General features: G+C 42.5%; 1 protein-coding gene across 17 annotated transcripts in view; it reads left to right on the top strand.

The window, feature by feature from the left end:
- The window catches only part of EML6 (EMAP like 6), a 388,832-nt gene that overhangs the window by 202,981 nt on the left and 160,575 nt on the right, over positions 1-25,276 (top strand). For all 17 annotated transcript variants that reach the window (XR_011386640.1, XR_011386638.1, XR_011386639.1 and 14 more), the window contains 6 exons: positions 5,654-5,821; positions 6,732-6,838; positions 11,183-11,301; positions 13,214-13,400; positions 15,357-15,462; positions 22,748-22,841. Coding sequence is in view for 8 of the 17 variants with exons in the window: in XM_070069105.1 (XP_069925206.1) it covers positions 5,654-5,821; positions 6,732-6,838; positions 11,183-11,301; positions 13,214-13,400; positions 15,357-15,462; positions 22,748-22,841 (781 nt within the window). In the remaining 9 variants the exon portion in view is untranslated. The remainder of the gene's footprint in view (positions 1-5,653; positions 5,822-6,731; positions 6,839-11,182; positions 11,302-13,213; positions 13,401-15,356; positions 15,463-22,747; positions 22,842-25,276) is intronic.

Genomic DNA, 25,276 nt, shown 5'->3' with positions numbered 1-25,276 from the left:
ACCTTGAATAGTCATGTTCATTTACTCTCCAGTTTAGGGTAGACTGTGTTGTTGTCTGCTACTTTTGACATTCTAAGCTTTGAAACTTAAGCCAAAATTTTAATTATTATTACTTGTCATTTTGTGATTGATAAACTTATGCTTCACATCTTGAACAAATCATGTTTTATTATTTATGTCAACTGTTCATGATTTAAATTGTATATATCCCATTAGATTTTATAATTAAAATTGTTTTATGTTTCATGATTGCTTGTGCTTGTCAATGGAAAAGCAAAGCAAATCCTCTTAGACGTAATTAAAATCATATCTGAAAGGAACGGTTTCGATGATAATACAGTTTATGGACCCCTTGTCATAGCACTAACTTTGTGCCAGATTTACATAACTGGTGAAATTTTGGAGAGAGCTTGATTCAAATCAACGTTATCTGCCCTCATGTTTTGGTTTTGTCTTTTTGTTGTTAAAACCATATCATTTCAATGACTCTACACCTTCAAGTTTTATAGGATGTAACTGCAAACCATGGAATGACCCCACCCACTTCTTTTGCAAGTTTAGGCAAAGCCACTGCCCAGGGTCTAGTGAGACGTAACTGTGACCTGAAAATCTGATCTTAGCAAAGTAATCAGCAAGGACATGCTGCTGCCTGAAAAGTCTTTCACTTGAATGGTTTTTAAATTAAGCAAGGAAAGGGATTGGAAATGTAATCAGAAAGTCATTTTCAGCTAACTAGCAGTTTTGAAGCAGTGACAATTATGGTACAGAATGGAACATAAAATGCATAGCAAAACCACCATCACTTACACTTGACAAAATGGCCATGGGTTTAAAATGCTCGAGGCACAAAATTACCTCAGTGTGCCAAATTCTAACTCTAATGGGCCTGGTGAGTAATAGGGCATATATATCTTGTTAGATGGAGTAATATACTGCAGAAGGTAAACAAGACAGCCAGAGTGTGTCTGGGAATCTTGGAATTCAGAAGACACACCATTGGAATCAGAAGCAGTACTATTGGTCTGCACTGAGAACTTGGGAATAAAATTAACTCAGTGACAGTTGATGTCTCCTATGTGTCTCCAAGCCTTGTAAGGTAGGCTTGGATCTGGGAAACAGCGAAGACAGCGTGGATCTATTATTAGAGCAGAGAGGGGGTGAGTAATGCTGCCCTTTATGAGACACCCGTAAATGAAAACCCCATGGATAATGGCTCGCACAGGCGTCTGAATGAATGAGAGACGGACAGCCAGAGTGACAGTGTCGCAGGCCTCAGCAGGCTGCAGAGGCATCCGTGCCTTCACAGCAAATGGATTCACCCTCTGTTTCATGACATATGCTTTATGAAGCTTGAAATTTGCCTCACAGTCAGGTTTTGAGTCCTTTAGTGCCAAAACTGAGAGAGTTCATACTAAAGTGAGAATTATTGGTGGGAGTAGGAACAGTTGGTGGAACTCGTGTTTTTTAATGATCTAGTGTGGTAATGACTAGTACAGGTTGAACATCCAAATTCCTAATCCAAAACTGTAAATGCTCCCAAATCCTAAACTTTGAGAGTGCTGACGTCATGCCACAATGGAACATTTCACACCGTGACATTTTGTGCAAAAAAGTATTCAAAAAGTTGTATAAAATTACCTTCAGGCTATGTACATAAGGTACGTATGAAACATAAATTAATTTCATGTTTAGACTTGGGTCCATCCCCAAGTTATTGCACCATATATATGTAAATATTCTAAAATATGGAAAAACATGAAATCTAAAATACTTGTGTCTAAGCATTTTTATAAGGGATACTCAACTTATATCTCCACCCCATCCTCCAAGTTTCAAACCTGTAAATAGCAATAGATGAACAGGAGAGAACACTGAGCACACATTATAGTTTTTACTGTGATTAAAAAGCAGGTTTTTGCTGTGTCAAGTTCCTTCAACACACTGCAGTTATATAGGCAATATTCTTTTGCACAGTAATTAGATAGAAGTGCACTACAGTTAATGAAAATTTCTGCAACTGGTGTTATTTTTATCTAATCAAACCAATTTGTTTTTCTCATTTTGACAGTTTTCAAATCTTAAAATATATAGAATCAATACTGACAGTTCTTGATGCCACCTCCTGTTTAGACTTTTTGCCATGTTGGTGGCGCTCAAAGGCTTGTTTGTTGACGTTTGTCGGATTTTAGATACCTCGATACCCACCCCTACTCAGAGGCTGAGGCTCTCTGTTTCATCTATGTGTTCCCATTCCATTAATGCTTTGCACAGACAGCCAACACCCGGGACAAATGTCATGGGTATTGTAAGAATTGAGTTGTTGGAACTTGGAACCCTGGAGAGGAAAGTGTTGGCCTGTAATACAGCTTGGCTGAGCTTAGTAAGTGCAGGGACAGGAAGGCTTGTGTGACGGGAGCAAAATGAATTGAGGAGAGAAAAGTCTTATTAGATGTCTTACTCTAAGTGGAATGAAATCCATATTGAGGCTTTTCAGTGGAGGAGTACTGTGATCAATGTAAGTGTTTTAAAGACAATTTTGATACTGTGTGGTTGTGTCAGGGAGGGGAGGCCCCGTGACAGCTGATGTGGTTTGGACATGTACAAACAGAGCTGCTGGATTTCGGAAGCAGTTTGAAGGGAAAGCTGCAAGTCTCACTTCTGGCTTGGATATGGGAGTAGAGAAAAAAAATCATCAAGTGTGACTCCTGGGTTTTGGCCTTGAGCAACGGGTAGCACTGGCCCTATTTATAGAGATGGGAAAGTGGGAGAGGTTTGGCCTTTGCTGTCCTCGTTTTATGGATGTGAGAGGGTAGAGAAGTAAGGGAACGGGAACTAACTTCTCAGTCTGTTCTGTTCATGATACGCTGAGGTACCTGTTAGACATCCAGGTAGTGTGACACATGCACTGTTGGTGCTCCAGGGAGAGTAGAAGGCGAGAGAGAAACGTGTGGCAGTCACAGGTACATTGACAGTACTCAAAATCATGGCAGAGAAGATCGGCAGAAGAGTGATGAGGGTGGAGGCCTGAGCTCTCTGTGTGGTGCAGAGGAAAAAGGAGATCTTATACAATTATCCAGTGTCTTAAGGAAAGTCTTAAAAAACACAGACATGGCCTTCAAGTCTTCAATAAAATCCAAGTTGTATTCTAGAGGATGGAGATAGATCAGTAAATAAAACAAGCAGAAATACCTGTGATCATACAGCTTTTGTTCTAGTGAGGGGTCATGGTCAATACACATACACAGAATAAACAGACCTGAAAGAAGAAAAATAAAGCAAGTAATGAGAGTAGAGAATGCAGGTGTGCGGCAGTATGGTACTGCTGTTTAAATAGGACGGTCACGGGGGCTGCTGTTAGAGTTCCCTTTGACTGCAAGCCTACAAGAGTTGAGGGAACCAGGGCCGGCGCCGTGGCTTAATAGGCTAATCCTCCGCCTTGCGGCGCCGGCACACCAGGTTCTAGTCCCGGTCGGGGCGCCGGATTCTGTCCCGGTTGCCCCTCTTCCAGGCCAGCTCTCTGCTGTGGCCAGGGAGTGCAGTGGAGGATGGCCCAAGTGCTTGGGCCCTACACCCGCATGGGAGACCAGGAGAAGCACCTGGCTCCTGCCTTCGGATCAGCGTGGTGTGCCGGCCGCAGCGCGCCAGCGTGGCGGCCATTGGAGGGTGAACCAACGGCAAAAGGAAGAGCTTTCTCTCTGTCTCTCTCTCTCACTGTCCACTCTGCCTGTCAAAAAAAAAAAAAAAAAAAAAAAAAAAAAAAAAAAAAAAGAGTTGAGGGAACCAGACATTCAGGCATGTGAAAAAAGAGCATTTCAGAGAGGGCACGGGCAAGGGCAAGGGCCTAGAGTCAGACTTGGGCAATGGCAAAGGGGCCAGTGTGCTGGGGGCAGAGAAAGATCAGAGATGTGACCTAAATGAGGGAGGGGAATCTTGTGTCTGCCAAGGGCCATTGGATATCGGTAACATCATCCACGGACCATACAAACCCATCAACTTAAAAATTAGCCTGCTATAAATGTATTGCGTTTTGAGTCCTGCCAGTGATTGCCTTGGCAGGGCCAGATGAAATGATTTCATGGGCTTTATACAGGTTTGCCACCCCTGTGACAGCAGTGTGTATGCAGGTACTTGTTCCAGCCTACCAAGGGTATATTAGTTACCTATTGCTGCATAGCAAAGTAAGTATCTTAAATGACCAATAGTGTATAATCCCTTGACTTCTGGAGGTTGGGGATTCTTGAGCAGTTCAGCTGGGTGGTTCTAGTTCAAGATATCTGAGAGGGCTGATGTCAACAGAAGGCTACACTGGAACCAGAGCATCCCCTTCTTCTCACTCACCTGGCTCCTGGCAGGAGGCCTCAGGAGCTTGCCACGTAAGTCTCCTTACAGCACGGTGTATGGAAATCCAACAAAGAGGACCAGGAGCCTCTGCAGTACTTTTTATGACCTCTTACATGTCATACCTTTAACTATGCCATATTATTTTCATTTGGCTTCATATTGAGTATTTGTGGACATATTTTTAAACCTGTATGAACAGATAGGTTGAATGATCTCTGAGGAGGATATAAATTTGTGAGCAGAGGGTAGCCCAACGAATCAAGAACTATGGAAATAGGGGAAGAATATCCCTTACTCCCCACTACTGAATTATCCTCAGCTGGCATTTCCAACTGACCTTAATTGAAATCTGTTTGACTTCATCACTGAAACTGATGAGGGTGACTCGTGGCAACAGGCAAGGTGGCTTTGGAGGCCCAGTGCTTCCTTCTCTTGGGCAGCAGCCTGCCCTTCATCTGTGTGGGAAGCTGTGGTGCCAGAGCCTCACGGGCTCTCAAGAATGGGGCATGCAATGGTCATTTTCACCTTCATCTAAGTTTAATCATTGCCTCTCCAGTCGGGATTTGAATTTTAAACATGCAGTAGTTGAACAGATGGTCTTCCCCCTCCATTGAAGAGGAACAGTGAAGGGGTTGTGAGTGCTTAATGGTGCTCCAGAGTCTCCCATGGACTTCTGAATTAGGCCTCCACAGAAGATGTACGATGGGTACTGTGCACCCTGCTCGTTAGCATGAGTGCCTGCATACGGCTGCTTTGCTAAACACACACTGGAGACTTCACTGTGATAATTCAGTCACAAACACAACTTCAGAGAGCGTCTTGTGTTGAATTCCTTACTTGGCGATGGTGTTGCTCAGTAAAGCAAGCAACTTAAAACCCCTAAAATTAAATCTGCCAATTGTATACATATGTACGCAACCCCAAACAGTAATTTGACTTTTATTTTCACAGAATTACTTTCTCTATCGCAAGGCACTGCCTATTGTACCTTGCATTTTAAGAATGTGTACCATGTACCTTCATCATGTATTTTCAGAACCAGTGAAGCAGTAGGCATTATTTGGAACAGATTCAACAATCTCTTTACAGGCTTAAATTTTCAGACTCATGTTTGGCTTCATGCTTATTGGAATAATTGAGGCATCCTTTGGATGTTTGTGTTATGTCTGTGTGTTATGCTATTGTAAGACTCGAAATTATTTCCTAATATTTGTAAAGATTTGACTGCCATGCGAATAGGAATGTGATTTATATTTAACATATGAATTCTCTTTTTGGTATAACTAATATTTTCCTCAAAATTGTCTTTTAGGAGCCAAATTTAGAAAGTATGTGGGCCATTCTGCACATGTCACAAACGTGCGCTGGTCCCATGACTTTCAGTGGGTGTTAAGCACTGGTGGGGCCGACCACTCCGTCTTCCAGTGGAGGTTTATTCCAGAAGGTGTCAGCAACGGCATGCTGGAAACCGCACCCCAGGGTAAAACGAGTCATAATTTTTCAATAAACATTTCAAGGAACCTTTTAACATCTCTTTTGTAGGTAAAAAGCTACCACAAGTCTTTAAAAATTGATCCCTATTATAAATTTTAAACATTTTAGAAAACATTTTCCAGACTAGCATAGGTCAGTTGAACAATTCACTTCAAACGGCTTTTGCTTTTACCAAATGCAAGTTGAAGTCTAAGGCTTTGTGAAGAATCAGCCTTTGAGGAAGACATGAAAGCAGGTCTCTTAGCCTCCTTAGGATGATTGTGAGGGGCGGTGGCCCTGCTTAGCCTGGCTGCAGGGTGACAGGGTCCCCTTTGGAATGGAAATTGGAGTGGGGTTCAAAGAATGGGCCACAATTATTTGGTTCAGTGGACTTGGAGCCCTTTCATTTTTAAACGCATTGTGCTGTGAGCAGGAATGAGCCAGTAATAAGATGAAAATACTCTTGGAGATAAATGAGTTTATTGGGAAGGGTTCTGCAGAGGTTTTGACTGCAGCAATTACCAGGGTGCACCTGTTCAAAGTCGACAGGGGATCTTCACTGACATAGCTGGCTGGATTGCCTTTTGCATCCCTCACCCCCTAGCCTACTCTTTTATATTTTTCAAAGCAAGGTTTAGAACACAAGGATCTGTCTAACAGAGATAAGAACCTGTGTTTAGTCTTCACCAGGGAGAAAGTTGCCCTAGTCTGTTAATGCTCCTGAATGGGGACGAGGGGTCAGCTGAACTTAGGCAAAAGATGAAAAAGACAACAGGTGATTTTAGAATCTTTATTAAATGAAAACCATGGTGTAGGATTTTTTCATTGTTTAATTTTGGTAGAAGAAAATATTTTAATATTTGTAGGTATTTAGAGTCAGGATGTTTGCTTGTTTCTTATGGGTTGTATTTCTGCAGAAGGTGGCACTGATTCCTACAGTGAAGAATCGGATTCGGACTTATCTGATGTGCCCGAGTTGGACTCTGATATTGAACAAGAAACTCAAATCAATTATGATCGCCAGGTCAGTGAACAGAGAGCAATGGAAATGCATAACCCAGAACCTGGATCTCACTGGATTTGAACATTGAGCTAAAAATGGCAGGTAGTTCATCAAAAGGGAATTAAGGCGAAAGTCAGGAAAATTGCCTACTTTTTGCCTTTAAATACGGGTTAAAAAATATTTACTGGATCATATCATGAAAAACTGAACCTATGACATGTGGGCCTTTTGCTTCCCTAACACCTAAATTTGAAATTTTTTTTTCAGAAAATTGTACAAATCAGCTCAGGATTTTTTCATTTTCTTAGCAGATCAAGGAAGCATGGGGCCGGCGCCGCAGCTCACTAGGCTAATCCTCCGCCTTGCGGCGCCAGCACACCGGGTTCTAGTCCCGGTCGGGGCACCGGATTTTGTCCCGGTTGCCCCCCTTCCAAGCCAGCTCTCTGCTGTGGCCCAGGAGTGCAGTGGAGGATGGCCCAAGTGCTTGGGTCCTGCACCCCATGGGAGACCAGGAGAAGCACCTGGCTCCTGCCATCAGATCAGCACGGTGTGCCGGCCACAGCGCGCCGGCCGCAGCGGCCATTGGAGGGTGAACCAACGGCAAAGGAAGACCTTTCTCTCTGTCTCTCTCACTGTCCACTCTGCCTGTCAAAAAAAAAAAAAGGAAGCATGGGTGTGCTTTGCAGGATGGGTACCTTGAAGCATAGGAGTTTACCCGGGAGCTGTTATCCTGGTTTCTCTAACTCAAGTTGACCGTTATCTATTTAATTAAAGTAATTATCTTTTTAATGAAAGGAAAAGCCCAATACAATTTGTATTCTCCTCTGGTAAGAAATCATCGGTAATAGAAAGGTTGATCACTTATGTCTAAGTTTTTTTGGAGGCTGCGGTTTCATTTGGCACTAAACAGTAAGTGCTAGAGTAATCCTTCACAGGCGCCTAGACTAGTGGCCTTGGTGTGGTGGTAATGGTGGGGTTCTGTTTTCTTCCTTGTTGTTTAACAAAGGCATGCACAGCAGATTCCATACATGAACATGGACTGAATAAGACATCAGATTTTGTATGTGTCAACTGTCAATTTTCAGGAAAGAAGAGATGCAATTTTTTTTTTTGACAGGCAGAGTGGACAGTGAGAGAGAGAGACAGAGAGAAAGGTCTTCCTTTGCCGTTGGTTCACCCTCCAATGGCCGCCGCGGCCAGTGCGCTGCGGCCGGCGCACCGCGCTGATCCGATGGCAGGAGCCAGGAGCCAGGTGCTTCTCCTGGTCTCCCATGGGGTGCAGGGCCCAAGCACCTGGGCCATCCTCCACTGCACTCCCTGGCCACAGCAGAGGGCTGGCCTGGAAGAGGGGCAACCGGGACAGAATCCGGCGCCCCGACCGGGACTAGAACCCGGTGTGCCGGCGCCGCTAGGCGGAGGATTAGCCTAGTGAGCCGCGGCGCCGGCCAAAAGAGATGCAATATTAAGCCAAAGCCAGACCAGGCTTATTCAGAAGAATAAAGCCTGGGAGGGGCTCACTCCCAGGTGAACGCACAGCAGAGTTGCCAGCGAACACCTAGCAGAGTGAGAGAGAGAGCCCTTCCCTTACAGACTAGCGGTTTATATAGTACTAAGTGGCGGGAAGGGGCTTGGGGGTCTGAGCTCAAGCTGGGCTGCCAAGATAGAGGAAGAACTGGGCGTGGTCTAAAGGTCTCGTGAGATCACAGTGTGAGCTGGGAGGGGTTTGGGCTGAGGCTGAGGCTGGACTCTGGGGCTGAGCTGGGGGGAGAGAGCTTGGGAGGAGAGGGGAGAGCTCAGGCTACGGCTGGACTCCCCAGATAGTGCAGTGTCCATCAGTCCAGGCAGGGTGGGGCTGCATTAGCAGGGCAGAGAAATGGGGGCCTGCTTGCTGTATGTAGGTGAGAGATCAAGATGGATCTAAGGCTTTTTGTCTTTGCTCCATCATCAGTATTGTTCATGGAGACTTGCCATACATACCTGTGGCAGCTGCTATGTATTGAGTATCTCTGAGGCCCAGATCCTGTGCTTTGTGCATGTCAAGTCCAGCCCCATAGTAACTCTGAGAGGTTAACTTTGACATCGCAGTGGTGTTAGGGATGCTCAGGGGTGGAGGTTTGGCACAGCAGTGAAGATACTGCTTAGGACGCTCACATTCGATATCCAAGGCCTGGTTTCAATTCCTAGCTCTGGCTCCAGTTTCCAGTTTCCTGCTCAAGTAATTATGTCCCAGCCAGCAATGTGGGAGACCTGGATTCAGTTCTTGATCCCTGGCTTCAGCCTGGGCCATAGTTGTTAAAGGCATTTAAGGAGTGAACTACCAGATGGGAGTTCTCTGTCTCTCTCTGCCTTTCAAATAATATATATTTTTCAAGTGCTGATCTGGACTTCTCTACAAAGCACACTTTTTTTTTTTTTTTTTTTTTTTTGGACAGGCAGAGTGGACAGTGAGAGAGAGAGACAGAGAGAAAGGTCTTCCTTTTCCGTTGGTTCACCCCTCAAATGGCCGCTGCGGCCAGCGTAACGCACTGATCTGAAGCCAGGAGCTGGGTGCTTCTCCTGGTCTCCCATGCGGGTGTAGGGCCCAAGGACTTGGGCCATCCTCCACTGCCTTCCCGGGCCACAGCAGAGAGCTGGCCTGGAAGAAGAGCAACTGGGACAGAATCCGGTGCCCTAACTGGGACTAGAACCTGGTGTTCCGGCACCACAGGCAGAGGATTAGCTTATTGAGCCGCAGTGCCGGCCACACTTTCTATACACTATGTGCTTTGTCTAAGTACTGAATTTATTATGTTTCAGATTATTAAATTTTTTCAGTCCATAACTGGCACTTGGGGTTTAGAAGATTGGATTAGTACAAAGGCAGTCCATCTATGCCTGTGTCAACTTCACCACTAAATTAGCTTGATAATTTTTGTGTTGATCAAGTAAGTTGTATAATACAACTACTGAATAAAAGGATTTGAAAAGAAATTATTAATGTGGAAATAGCACACAAATGATATACCCTAACATGAAGGGGAAATGAAATTTAAGCAAAATAAGCATAAGATTTAGGAAAAAAAGAAAAGATACTTTTATTAGTTGGAAAGATTTTTTTTGTTAAAAAAATAAAGAATAAAAAAGATACAACAGTGCTATCTCCTATGTGATTTGATTTATGGTTGCTATGTTCCTGAGTTAGTTCTTGGCAGGGACTCTTCACATTCTGCAGATGGGAATTTGAGGTCCACAGAAGTTAGGAAACTTGACACACCCAACAGAATACCAAAGACTAGAATTTGGTGCTGTTCAATAAACAACTGATGCTGGAGAAAGTATTATGAGTTCACATGAATGATTTAGATTTTTAAGTGAGTGATTCATTGTGTCTATTGCAGACTCAAAACAAGTAAGATGTACTCTTTCATTTTTTTAATTGATCTCTGGTCAAATCCTAAATAAAGACTTTTATTACAAGCGATGCAGTTTGATCAGATAGAAACTATTCTGCAGGAGAAGATGTTGAGCCAAGTGATTAAAGTGTCTGGGTTTGATTCCCAGCTCTGGCCCCTGACCCCTGCTTCCTGCCAGTGCAGATCCTGGGAGGCAGCTCAAGTAGTGGTGAAGATCTGGATGGAGTTCCTGGCTCCTGGCTTTGGCTCCAGCCCAGCCCCAACCACTGCAGACATTTTAGGAGCAAACTAGCAGAAGTGTGTCTGTCTCTTAAATAAATAGAAAGCTAAAACATATTTTCTATCATGAAGATGAGAAATTAACAGACTGTATTTCTGTTTCACTATGTTAAGTTGATATTTCTTAATTGTAGAGCATAGATATGTGATAAATAACGCTGATTTTTACATATATTTAAATTGGAGGAATTAAGCATTCTCTCAGCAGCAGTTTTCAGTCCCAGGTTAGGCCAAGGAAGTGAGCTGTGCTCTGGATCTCACTCTTACCTGACAAAATGCATGAGGCTATGACAGGACGATACTTCCGAAGATTGGTTCTAGAAAAGCAATCACCGTGGCTCCTGAAGTCCCCATTTTGCAAGTGTCAGAATCATGACATGATTTCTTGCCTTAGAAGAAATTAAAAAAAATTTTGTTTTAAAAATAAAAAATAAACAAATATTTGTTTTATCAATAACTTGAAGAACTGCTTACTAGCATATCAGCTGAATATTTTCTAGAAGAAAATTGCCTAAAAAAAATCACTTTAAAAATTTTCGTGCTTTCTTAGGAGAAAGTAATATTTGATCTTATGTCTTATGTTTTCAAGAGTGGTGCGGGGAAGCAGTTAAAGGCTTTCCAAGAGTGCTGAGATATTGATGTTTTGAAAGCCGAAGGAAGGCAGCTCAGCTAAATGCCTGTGTTGTGCTTTAAGGTTTACAAAGAAGATCTACCTCAGCTAAAGCAACAAAGCAAAGAGAAAAACCACGCAGTGCCCTTCCTCAAACGAGAAAAGGCTCCTGAGGACAGCTTGAAACTCCAGTTCATCCACGGGTGGGTCCTGGGGACCTGGTGCATCCTCCTCCCTGCCTCTGCCAAGCCCTGGGCAGCGCTCCCATCAGGCTTTATGTGAATGATTCAATTGCAGGCTGGCGGTTTCCTTCCAACTTGCACTCAGACTTGGGGTGGATATTTTAACTGATTGCCTGTACTGTGTGCTCAGTGCATGTCCTGTGGCTGTCACAATACGACGGTCTTTTGAATTAAACTGCATGCCATTTGTGGCCCAGCTGCTACTGTTCTCTCTGCCACTTCTCTGCCTTACCACCACCACCTCCCTTCCTCTCTTCGCAGAATCCCCTGCTCTATTTTGCTAGTTCTAACCTGACATTGTTTTCTTTAAATGGTTTTTCTTAAATGCCCAACATCATTTTGGATTTTGTAAAATAATATATATCTTTACACATTTCAATTTGACATCTGAAATTTTTCAGTGTATGTTTAAATGGTTGAGAAGACGATAATTAAAAGGCTCCAGTGGAACCTGGAAACCATACATATTTGATTTGCACTATTAATTTTTAAAATACATGAATATTTTAAAATACATTAATATGTGCTTCTATAACAGAGCATTTTACATCATTCATACTTCTACTTAAACTCATATTTCCATTCTAATTCTCTCATAAATTTTTATTCTAACATAATGTTTTCCTACTTGAGAATCTTTTGTCAATGTATCTTACCTTCTCCAAGAAAAAAAATCTACAAGTTCAATTTAAATTGTTTCCTGTAACCTTGAAGACTCAGTCCTGTGCAGTGTGGCTACTGAGCACTCAAAATGTAATTTGAGATGAGATGTGCTGTCTCTAAAAATGTACACCAATTTTGAAGACTTAGCCTGAGAAAAATTTTTTACTGGAGTGTTTTTATATTGATTATGACATTTTAGATGTATTGTGTTAAGATACATTACTGAAATAAATTTCAAAGTTTTTTTTCATTTTTTTAATGTGACAACTAGAGATTTTAAGTGATACTGCTTGCATATTTCTATTAGATGGTGCTGGTGTCAACAGTGTTTTTAGATTAAATTATAATTATTGGTAGTGAAATTTTACTAAGTCAGCAAAAATACATTGCAAATTATGACACATGTTAAGTACAGAAAATTTTTGTTGAAAATTATTAAGATGGAATTTTTTCAGTTAGTGCATCTGTAATATTATGTATTGGTAGAATGTGGCAGAGCAAGCCACTGAGAAAGTTTATTCTCATAACTAGTCAGTGAGTATGAGAGTAATTTTATAATATGAAATAATTTTATAATAAACTATTTCATGATCATTTTATAATAGTAAATAAATGTTACTCATTCTTTTAAATTCCTTCTGTATTATAGACTCCAGAAAGTCACATTTTCATTTCATTTTGATCACAAAAAATAGTAATTATCTGCTGACAATTAAGTCCATGTTCAATTTTGTTAATAACCATCAACTGACTTGCACAAAAGATTCCTTAGCCAGTCACTAGACTTGTTCATTTTTCAGTATCCACACTTGTATTTGTGCTGTCCCTTAGTTTTGGTGCTCCTGGACAGTTCTGTGACCCAGGGTAAGGAACCATTGTTAAGATTCCCGATGGACAAAGAGAGTGGCTTCTAAAGTGAGAGGAAGGCATCTGTGAGAGGGGAGATGAGAACAGGTAACCTGTGCCTTGTCTCAGACCAGTGAGAACACATCTGGAGGCTGAGGAGCTGGGAACAGATTGCATTGAAATAATCAGTGCCTGTGCACCTGCCCGCCCTCGGGGGTTCTCGGTGCCCATGTCAGCATCACCATTCCATGTGACTGAGGAGATACCTGGGGTTCCACGTGCACACGTTCATGAACCCGGCTTTACCTCTGACAACTCCCAGTCAGTCACTGCGCATTCAGCAGCTGTGCGTTTCTCGCTTCAGTTACAGAGGCTATGACTGTAGAAACAATCTCTTCTACACCCAAGCTGGAGAAGTGGTCTACCACATTGCTGCGGTGGCTGTCGTGTACAACAGGCAACAACACTCACAGCGGCTGTACCTGGGGCACGATGACGACATCCTCAGCCTGACCATCCACCCTGTGAAGGACTATGTGGCCACTGGGCAGGTACATATTTGTCTGCGAATACCAGGGCCCTAGCCAAACAGGACCTACTTTTGAAACCAGTTACCATGTCAGAAATTCAAGAAGTGTTTGATAGAAATAAACATGAGGCAGGGAGCTAAGGCTTCATTGTGCCTTGGGTCCTTCCATGACAACTGGAGAGTCAGCCCATGTGTTCTGGCTCTATTGGGAGGCCTCCGAGGGATAATTTTCTTGAGGTGGTGAGATCAATGAATGGGACCAGCTGACATTCCTATGGTGGAAGCTGTATGAATGAGCAGCTTTATGTATTTTCATATCACTGTTTCCCCAGGTCGCAGTACATCCTAGGTACTTGATAAACATTTATGGAATGAACAACATTTTAACTCTAGAATAACACAGTTATTTTTGTAAAAGTTAAAACCATCAGAATATTAACTAATTGATTTAAGCATGAAAAAACTAATTTTGATCTGAACTGTTTTTTAATTGAAAAGCTACTCAAAGCAGGGGCCGTCTATTCATTTTGGGGTGAAAATTGAGGAATAAAGTCAGTTTAGTAAAGAAATCATGTATTAGGGCCAGATATCTTTCTGGAAAGCTAATATTATATAACTGTTTTCAGTTTTAGAATCTTTCTCAAGTGTGTAGAATATGGTTTTGTTCCCTTTTAGCATAGGCTTTTAATTGCAAGTAATGCAATTAAATATTAAGCTGATGCTTAATATCTAAGGGCCAGGTTCCAAGAAAAGAAAATGTGGTACAATGTGAAAATTTAATATGGAACAGTTAAACCCTGACTATTTCTGGATCTTGCCATACAGGTAGTGAAAGCTTTTTCAACAGGGTGTGTAAGATCCATGAATAAAATTGAGAGCATGGAGGGAGTCAGCCCCCAGAAAGGTGCATTTAGAGGAGGAAGGTGATCCATAGCTTTTTATAGTATTGTAAAATATCCCCCAGAAGATAACATGCATTGGTTTGTACACTGATTGGCTGTATCTCCAGCTCCAAAATAGATAGCATCTATTCTGCATTAGCTCACATTGTTAAATTTTGTTAGTAATTGGTCCTTGTTTTGCCTTTTCACTTGACTTTGGTGGGATGGGGTATTTCTTATGGATGATGCATGATTCATGGGGATTTAAGTAAAAAAAAAAAAAAAAAAACAAGAAAACAGAGATTGGTTCTTTGCATACCACTGAGGACATGTGTCACTGGAACTGTGTTTGACTGGGAAGCAAACCAATGCAATCAGTAGGCCAGGTGCCACGAGATTAGGGGGACTGGGGCTCCACAGGCAGTGTAGGAGCTGCCTGGGTTCTGTTCAGTCATGGCCATGGTTTTGTCTCCGATTTTCACTTTTAGAGTCATCATAGCCAACGTGGCTTTTCCCCTGCCCGCCCTGTTTAAATGTGAGGAAAAATCTCTTTACTGTAATTTTCTCTTCTTGGAAGTGAGTATGATTATCGTGTGTCCCCACAAGAAAAACCTACCTTCATGCCAGTTAAACCTTGAAACTATTATTTCCCAGGGAGAAAAGTAGGCGTAGGCCTGGTTGAGGTGAGTAAAATAATTGAGAATGGGTAAAATAACTCTGTGGCTATTACCATGACAACATACAGGTGCAGTCCTTGACCTGGAAGTAGATTCTTGTGCGCAGTTGAGAAGGCAGGAGAGGGAAAGGCAGAAGTGACGAGAACAAAGCGCAGTAGCCATCTGGAGTGGAGTCTTGAAAGCCCCTTAACTGGAAGCCGTGTGCCTCGTCAGGTTCTGCCAGTCCCCAGCCTCTTAGATGCCTCCTGCCTGAGTTGCCTCACCTGGACAGTAACGGGGTTCAGCCAGATGATTTCTGAGACTCGTCCCACTCCAAATAAAGTGTGTTTCTTGATTTCTGAGCAGCGTTTCACTCTAAGGAACAAAATTACTTATATTTCCACTTGTGAGAGGTTAATTATAGTCTTCCTGGCATTTAAGGTTGGAAGAGATGCTGCTATTCACGTGTGGGACACCCAGACTCTAAAATGTCTGTCACTGCTGAAAGGACAACACCAGAGAGGGGTGTGTGCGCTGGATTTTTCAGGTAAGTTCTGGTTTAGCACTAGAGTCACTGGCAAACAGGGCTACACTGAGTTTTCTTTATAGAAACATCATCCTCCTAAGTTGAGCTCTGTTGGTATGGCACACGCTCTGTGTGTGTCACCTACACAGTCTTAAACTGGGAATCCTACATGTGAATAACTCGCCAAAAAATGTGGTCTTTGGTTACACATGCTTTCCTGGTCTTCCTCATTTCCTCTCTCCCAAAGTCATTGCCCAGAGCTCTAGCTGTAGTCTGTTAGCCTCAGCGATTTGAAATCCTGAGCAGCTGTTGCTGTTGAAGACGTGGTTGCAAATGTCTGGCAGAACATCAATTTCATTTCCAAATAAGTAGGAGCTCATCATTTAGGATTTAAAACGTAAAGAACTGAAGGGAGGGCAGAAAATTCTCTACAGAAAGCCACTTTATGATGTTAGTATTTTGGAAATAAACTTTATACTGAAAAAATACAAGTGAACTTTTCTTCTCCTTAATTTAAAATTCGAACACACGTTTTAAAAAATTATTTGAGAGGCATTGCTGCTGACAGGAAGAGGGAGAGACGGAGAGAGATCTTCCATTTGCTAGTTCACTACCCAAATCCCTTCAATGGCCAGAGCTGGGCCATTCCGAAGCCAGGAACCAGGAGCTTCTTCCAGGTCTCCCATGCAGGTGCAGGGGCCCAGGCACTTGGGCCACTTCCACTGCTTTCCCAGGCATTTAGCAGGGAGCTGGATTGGAAGAGGAGCATCTGGGACACAAACCAGTGTCCGTATGGGATGCTAGTGCCGCAGGTGGAGGCTTAACCTATTGCCATAGCGTCGGCGCCCTCAAACACACTTCTATAAAAACTGAGTATTATTTTGTTAAAAGCAAATTTTCTTAGAATTTGAAAATGAGGGCCTATTTAAAAAAGATATTTTTACCTATACATTTTAAATAATCTCAATTGTAAAAATTAGATCAGTGGGGAAAATATTCTAAACTTTCTCCAGAAAACTCATTGTAAAATTTCCTTTGTCTATATTCCATTATATGTGTGTATGTATAATATTGGTCATTAAAAGCCATAATGCCACAATCCTAATAGCTCTCATATTTCCCTCCCTCTCAACTTTGCTTGTTCAAGTCCTCACTCCCTCTAATCTGTGCCATCGAAGTAATACTGGTCTCTGGTTGAGTATCTACTTCCTCAAGACCATTCTACTTGGGTCTGGCATCTTCCGGAAGCCTAGTTACCATTACTGCCACATGAACTCCCTTGGGTAGATGGACTCCGTCAGGGGTGGAGTCCTTGACTGGATATTCATGACTTCCTGTGATCCAGGCTCAAGCTTTGTTGACAGCATTTTCACCTCCTCACCCATTCGCATTCCCTCACACCTGCCTGACTGCAGAGCCTGCACACGCTTCTCCTTCCTTTTGTCTGTGTTCTTGTAGCAGCCTGTTCCCGTGCATCTGTTCCAGTCCTACCATCCGGTAAGACCAGTGGGAAGTTTTCTCCATCCTTCCAGGGAGAAATAGCCTGTCTCTTCTACACCCCTTAGCTCGTTGCTGTCACTGCTTTCATGGCACCTGTCTGAGACATTTGGTACTATATTTATATATTTATTTGTGTCAGCATCTCTCTCCTCCTGTGCCTTTTACATACAATAAACTACTCGGGCAGCCGAACCCACTCTTGCCCACTGCTTGTATTGCTATGATATGGGCATAGAAAAATATTACAAATGAACAAAAGAGGTTTTTATTAATGTACTTTGTTTTGCCTTTCACCATTACTCCTAGAACTTCACATTGTAAACCATGTCTAAATGAAAATAACTTATTTCCTGACAATACAACATTGGACAGATTGTTTGTTTACTTTGCAAATCTTAGTTATGTCATTGTTAGAAGTAGTTCACTACCTTCTGTGACTATTGAATTAGTAAAATCTACGTTAACCTCTACCCTGGAGGTCATATGAGGTAGAAGGCCTGAGTATCTATGGAGAGAGAACTCAACCTTTGGACCACCTGCAAGTTGAATGCCCAGATAACACTCTTGCTAAAAAGTGAATAATGAGTTTTAAACTTCGGAAAGTTTGATGTCCAATCTTATATTTTTAAGAGATTTATTTATTTATTTGAAAGGTGTAGTTAGAGGGAGAGATCATCCATCTGCTGGTTCATTCCCCAGATGACCTCATAGGCCAGAGCTGGGCCAGGCTGAAACCAGGAGCCAGGAACTCCACTGGGTCTCCCACATGGCTATAGGAGCCCAAGGACTTGGGCTGTCTGAGGTACATCAGCAGGGAGCTGGATAAGAAGTGGAGCAGCCAGGACTTGAACTGGTGCCCACAGGGGATGCCAGCGTTGAGGAGGCTGCTGCACCTACTTTATAGCACTTGCCCGGGTATGCAGTTTTAAAACAAATGTTCTTGATAAAGTAGCAAACTCTAAAAGAAAACTGTAATTTTAGTTCATTTATAGTTCTATCTCACTTGTGAGTGAATTTCTTCTCTTTTTGTGTTTGTGTTGACTCCTCAAATGGCGAAACTATCTTTTTTCTAAAATTAATTTTGCTAGGAGATACATATTTGTATACTTAATATAAATAATTATATTATTAAGTATGCTACAGAAAAGTAGCAGGAGACTTATTAAAGTGATAAAAATAATACAATCTGGGGCCGACACCGTGGCTCACTTGGTTAATCCTCTGCTTGCGGTGCTGGCATCCCATATGGGTGCCAGGTTCTAGTCCCGGTGGCTCCTCGTCCAGTCCAGCTCTCTGCTTTGGCCCTGGGAAGGCAGTGGAGGATGGCCCAAGTGCTTGGGCCCCTGCGTGCGCATGGGAGACAGGAGGAGGCACCTGGCTCCTGGCTTCAGATCGCTGTAGCTCCAGCCATGGTGGCCATTTGTGGAGTGAACCAGCAGAAGGAAGACCTTTCTCTCTCTCTCTCTCACTGTCTAACTCTACCTGTCAAATAAGTAAAAAATAAATTAAAAAAATAAAATAATTCAGGAAAAATTCTCACTAATGTCTGTTGTGTTTGATTCATCACAATGAATGGTTGCTTACAACTCCATCTGTGGTCGTTGATTGAACTTTGTGGTCTCTGTGGTGACTCCTGAAGGTGTCAGCTGAGGCTTCTTTGGTTTCATTTCTACTGAGAGTACTTAGTGTTTAAATACAGGTTTAGTCTTGAAGCCCTGCTCCATTTAGCAGGCCAGCAGTAGTAGAGATCCAGCGAGTTTGGTAGCATGGCCCAAGTGAAGGTGAGCAGTGGTAGGTCCCGAGCTAGAATCGGGGTTCCTGACTCCCAGCCCAGGCCAGGTTGTCAGTTGGTGAGAGGTATGCAGGGAGTTCTGTCTTGGCCCTCAGGCCACCTTATGCCCCTGTGTGAACCTGTGGCACAAGAGTCACACTGGAGTGCTTGGTGTGTTTGCTCACTTCCAGGTTCCCTGTGCACAGCAGCAGTGAACCCCAGTGGCCCCTGCCACCCTCCAGGGCCATTGTGGAGGGGCCGAGTTGGTGCATGGAGAGCACTGTGTGGAGCTGGCCTTTGAGTCACATGCGGCAGGGATAAACTCTACCTTCTTTTTGGAAATGGATAGGAAAGTGAGTGGCTTAATTCAAAATCGCAGGGGAGAGAACTATATGGGTCTCCCTGCTGAGCCCTGTAAACAGGGTCCCAACACCGGGCTCAGGGGTTATTAGCTAGCTGGTGGCCCCAACTGTGTACCTCAGTACTCCCAGAGCCCCTGGTCTCTCATGAGTCAGCTCATTTGGGGCAGTGTTGTGGACACATAACTACTAAGTAGATTTGTTACTTACTAGAGAAATAAATTGTCATAGAAAGATAAAGCAAGAAAATGAGGTAGAAACTAGACAACAAAGAAGCAATTACCTGTAGGGATTTAGCTTAATTTATTCTTGCCACTTTTCTAAAGCAAACAAAAGAGCTTTTTAGTTTAGTTTCTTTTTTTTAACAAGATTTTTTTATTTATTTGAAAGGCAGAGTTACAGAGAGGCAAAGAGAGAAGTCTTCAGTCTGCTGGTTCACCCCCAAAGCCAGGAGCTTCTTCAGGGCCTCTCATGTGGGTGCAAGGGTCCAAGCACTTGGGCCATCATCTAGTGCTTTCCCAGGCAACAGCAGAGAGCTGGATCAGGAGTGGAGCAGCCGGGACTCGAACTGGCACCCACTGCAGGCAGCGGCTTTATCTGCTACTCCACAGTGCCAGCTGCTGTTTAATTTCTTACAGCATGATCCATAATTCTGGATTATGTAGATAAGGAGGAATAAATTTATATTATCTCACTTAGTCGAGGAGCATATATAACTGAACTTACCACAGTCTAGGGAAGAAGGAGCCATCTTTGTTTTTGTGCCAGCAGTAAGGAAAGTGCTTCCTCATGAATACAAAACTGGTTTAGAAAGAGAGGAGTTTTAAAGCTCATGAATATTCTCTGCTCTAAATGTCATCCACATATCTTTTAGAGACCTTTCTGGGATGATACTGGCTTCCATAGAGGCACATTTAAGACTAACCTGATTTCGTTGTATTCAGTTTGGACAACCTCTGCATTTCTTATGAGCCCTGAATAGGAGGACCAACTCATCTGAATAAAAATTTTCTAATTTGCCCTTCACTGTTGACATTAAGTGCCTTAGACTTATTCCTGGACTCTGTCACCACCATCCATAATTAATACATACTGCGACTGGAAAGATTTGAAAGGATATTACGTAGTCTCCAAAAATGCTGCCAAAAGTCAAAACCTCCATCTAACAGGTCAGGGAACAATGGATTTTCAAACCCAAATCAGACATCTAAGGGGAAGTAAAAATTGGAGAAAAAAATGAAAAGGCAGCCAATTACATTTGCAAATGGTGTGCTATGCAGTGGTTGCTTGCACCTACAGAATTCAAGAAGAAGTCACCATCACAGAGAATTGTGGCTATTGAGGCACCTCCGGGTTTGCACTGTGTCTTCCTCAGCTATCATAGTGAGGGTACTCTGATTGGGGTAGGAGGTGACCAACTGTAAAGATAAGATGGTGGGGCCTTGCAGAAACACCGTAGAAAAGAAGCCACCCCCCATCCTCAGTGAGCATCATTTTGCCCTGAGCTTTTCAGAAGACACAAAACTGTCATTTAAAAAAAGGTGTGGATGCTTGCCTTCCAAAGAGGACGTATTAATACAGCTACACAGATTTCAGAAAAATGACGTAAAATACAAAACTAACAAATGCAAAAGAGGTATTAGCCTTTTTGCAGTGCGTTTGAATGATAACTAAAACAGTTAAAAATTTTATAGCTATCTAACATTGTACGTTTTCTTTTCATACCACCTGTGGGCATATTCCATCTTCATCTTCCTCATCATCCACAGTGTCACCAGCTTGTGTTGGAGTCACAAAGGAAATGCCATACATTACTATAAGCTTTAAAAGAGCTTATGATCCAAAAAGGGAGAGGGCACACAAAAAGAAAAATAACCAAATGCAGAGGAATGCTAATAAAGAAATATAGCCGGGTCCTACCAAGAGGCAAGGAAAAGATAATTGCTGAGATTAATAGGAAATCATTACCAGTCCCTTCTCCCAAATGCATAACAAGAGGCTTTGTGGTTTGTTAAGCTAGACTCTCCCTTTCTCTTCCCTTCTTTCTCCAGAGGAGGAGCAGGCCATGGGTTCCAGTCAGTTGCGGGAGGGAGTCTCATTCAAAGGTTGGGCACTGGTTAGCCCTTAAGGTAGGAGTGTCAGATTATACCAACAAAAACTATAAGAGGCTGCATTAAACTTTAATTTCAGATAGTTATTTTTACCTTAAGTTAATATTCCATGTGATGGATGTATAAATACATGTGACAGGTATAAGTATTGCATGTGACATACTTAGACTAAGGAATAATATTTATTGCTTACCCAGAATTCCTTTTGACAAGCCTCCCTTTATTTTACCTTCATTTGGGGTCTACCTGCAGGCCTGCCTTTGAAAATAACAGTTGAGACCTGGAGTGGACCCATGGACCTGGGAGAACCAGTTAATCATGTGTTTCTATTTCTTTCCCTTAGCAAAGAGACTCTGATAAACTGAAGCAAGATGAGTTTCATCACCCATGTCCTGTGTATCCTATGACCTCACAGCGGGGTTTGATGGGTGCTTCTCCTTTGAATTAAAGTAGCAAGCAAGGGACTGTACCCCTTCTGTCTTGAAGGGAAACAGCAAATTATTTTCATCTCAAATTTAATTATGCCTTAATTTTTTCTGGAAATCAGCCAAAATGTCCTAATTATGGTACTCTTTGATAATATTACATGTATTTGTTACTAAGGGGAAATTTTCATGCTATAGTACATGAAAAAAGATGAGATGATAGCTTATTCAGTACGATCCTAGTTTTGTATTTCTTTTTTCAAAGTACATTAATGTGGAGAAAAAGACTAGTAGGATATATATCAAGTGTAGGCTTACAAATCTGGAGGATTAAAATTATTTGTTTATCCATGTTTTTTAAGTGTCCTATAACAAACATACCTACATTTGAAATAGGAAAAGTCAGATACTAAATTCTATAGTTTTTGAGAGGCAGAATGAGAGTGAGCGAGAGGGAGCAAACACTGTCCCATCCACTAGCTCACTCCCCAAATGCCAGGTCTCCCACAAGGATTGACTCAATTATCTGAGCTAACACCACTGACACCCAAGGTCTGCACTGGCAGGAAGCTGTGATCAGGAGTCAGAGCTGGGAATAGAACCCGCGTACTCGGGCATCTTAACCGGTGTCTTAACTGCTAGACCAAATGCTTTCCCTAGTAATTACATTTTTTAATTGCAAAAATCCTCTTTGCAAAGGGATTTTTGAAGTTAAATTTAGTTTCTATAATGATCTTATCTTAGAAGAGTTAAATTGAACTCAGTATTTTAGAGCTGAAAATGGACACAAGGTTACAGTGCCAAATGGCTCTTGGAATAAATGTCGTGAGATTTGCCTGTCACAAAATAGACAAGGTTTTGTGACTTACCTCAGGGGCCCCTGCATGGCTCTGTGGCTCTGGCTGGACTGTCAGGGCAGCAACTTATTTCAGCAACCACTTACTATGCCTTAAAAGCTCAAGGGTTACTAGCCATGCATTTCATACAGCGGGGTCCCTTGCCCATGTGATCTTTCCTAACTCTGTGAGCCCAAAGAATATTCTTAAGGTCAATTTCTTGTTTCCTCTTGACAGTATACAAAATGTTTTGGTTTTGCAGCAAAGCAATGAGTCATTTGACATTTGTGTTGTTTTCACACAGCTGATGGAAAATGTCTGGTGTCGGTTGGTTTAGACGATTTTCACAGTATTGTGTTTTGGGACTGGAAAAAGGGAGAAAAGATAGCCACAACAAGGTAAGAAGCTGCCGCGGTCTTATGGCATCTACTGGTACCATGCTTTGGTAAAGGTCAATACTTCTCATTTCCTGGTAAGGTGGCACCTTGAGACTCCGAGGAAATTCACACAGAAAGCTTCCTGCCTGAGGGAGAACATACCACAGAGTGTCACAGTGCCAAACCTGGTGTTGAGCTATTCGTGTTTGTTGCTGGGAGCTGCAGGATTCTGAAATGCCTTCCAGAGAGTTGCCCGTCACTTTGCTCTCTCTGGTACATGCACTAGCTATATCAAAGCCCTCTGCCAACAGCAGAAAAGCAGCGTTTTGCAGGCTCGTGCCTTGCGCCTTGTTTGTCCTGCCTTCGCGTCTGTGAAGGATTGTCAATGTCAGTGGAGTTAGAAGCACCATTTGTCATGAGGCCATGGCGTGGCTGGAAAAGAAGGAGGCCCCGTCGTGTGCATCTGCCACTCGCTTTCAAAGAGGCAAATTGTTTCCCTAATCTCCCTCTCTTATAAATAGACTTTTCGAGACCGAATGCTGTTTATAGACCACCTGTCCTCTCATACCCCAGCCTCCCTCCCTGCTGAATCAGCACTCAGTGTGGACATTGCTTTCCACTCTACTTACAGTGAGCTTAGCTCTGTGCCCAGCCTGCTCAGAGGTCAAGATTGTTGGCACCCAGGGCCCAGTGATGCGGTGTGTTGCCCAGACACGTTGTTGGTGTACCGCCCTCGGAGCTCCTCCCCACATCACTCCGTGTCCTCTCTGCCTTATATTTGTTCAGTTAATGGCCTTGGACTGTAAAACTCACTTTATAGATGGATGTCTTCCTGCATGAGCTTGACTGGGAAAAGGCTTTTGGCAGTTTGTTTTAATGAATGGCAATCCTCAAATGGCTGTTGACTCAGAGGAGTGGCAGATGGAGCCTCAAGGACTGCCGCTGACCATCTTGGGAGAGAGAGAGAGAGAAGCTTTTCTGATGACCACTGAGATGGAATTCTTGGCGGAGAGTGGCAGCTCATCAATCTGCCAGCCCAAGTGGTTTCTCTCTCAATCTTTCTGGTATCCTTCACTGTTCTTCCACTCCCCTCTCGCACTCAAAATTCTGCTCCTAATCAGAACTCTGGTATCTTCATGGACTAAATACTGAAGTTTCAGTTTCATGTTTTTGAAACATACCATGTGCATTTGAAGATAAGTTCAGGAAAAGCTCACGCCTGCATTTACAAAGCCATGGAAGCACAACTTTCCTGCTAGAAAACCCTCCGCAGCTATGGGTCGCTCACCAGTTGTATGTGAGTAACCTTAACACAAATAGAAGAAAAATGTCTCCTACTGCCAGAAAAGTATATGTTTTATGTAGTTAGTGGATAATGCTACTTCTCTTTGCCTAACACAAGCAACTTACCACCTTTGTGCTATTCACACAATTTCTATTTGTAATTGCTCCCAGAACTTAAGATATCTTCCACAAATGGGATACCTGCACAGTTACCCTTGAAGAACACTTTTGGACTGGTGACATTAACCAGTGCTCTTTCCCAGGAGGACTGTCAAGGACTGTTAGAGTACTTTTGAATAATGCTAGTTTTTTTTTAGAAAACTTATATTTAATAAATATAAATTTTGAAAGTACAACTTTTAGATTATAGCAGTTTCCCCCCATAACCACCAGCAAACCATCCCATTTCGTACTCCCTCTCCCACCCCATTCTTCATTAAGATTCATTTTTAATTATCTTTATATACAGAAGATCAACTTAGTATATACTAAGTAAAGATTTCAATAGATCACACCCACACACACATACACAAAGTATAAAGAATTGTCTGAAGACTAGTTTTACCATTAATTTGCATAATACAACACATTAAGGACAGAGGTCCTACATGAAGAGCAAGTACACAGTGACTCCTATTGTTGATTTAACAATTGACACTCTTATTTATGATATCAGTAATCACCCAAGGCTGTTGTCATGAGCTGTCAAGGCTATGGAAGCCTCTTAAATTCATAAACTCCGACCTTATTTAGACAAGGCCATAATCAAAGTGGAAGTTCTCTCCTCCCTTCAGAGAAAGGTACCTCCTTCTTTGATGGCCCATTCTAAAGAATGCTAGATTTTACAACAATATATAAGTAAACAAAAATGGTTATATAAATACCTATTTATATAACAATAATAAATAGTTATATAAGCATATAAACAACCAGACAAACAGATACATAAACATTCTGCTTATGACCTTAAGTGAGGGGGCTCTTGTAGATAGAAACTTCAAAAGCAATGGTTTGGGGGCCAACATTCTGGCACCATGGGTTAAGCTACTACCTGCAAGGCCCACATCCCATTTGACCACTGGTTCAAGTCCTGGTTGCTCCGCTTCCAATCCAGCTCCCTGCTATTATACCTGGGAAAGTAGTGGAAGATGGCCCAAGTGCTTGGACCCATG

This window comes from Oryctolagus cuniculus, chromosome 2 (genome assembly GCF_964237555.1).
Source record: "Oryctolagus cuniculus chromosome 2, mOryCun1.1, whole genome shotgun sequence".
Classification (NCBI taxonomy): Eukaryota; Metazoa; Chordata; class Mammalia; order Lagomorpha; family Leporidae; genus Oryctolagus; species Oryctolagus cuniculus.
Note: the sequence above shows the minus strand (reverse complement) of the source record. Positions and strands in the feature narration are given on the sequence as shown.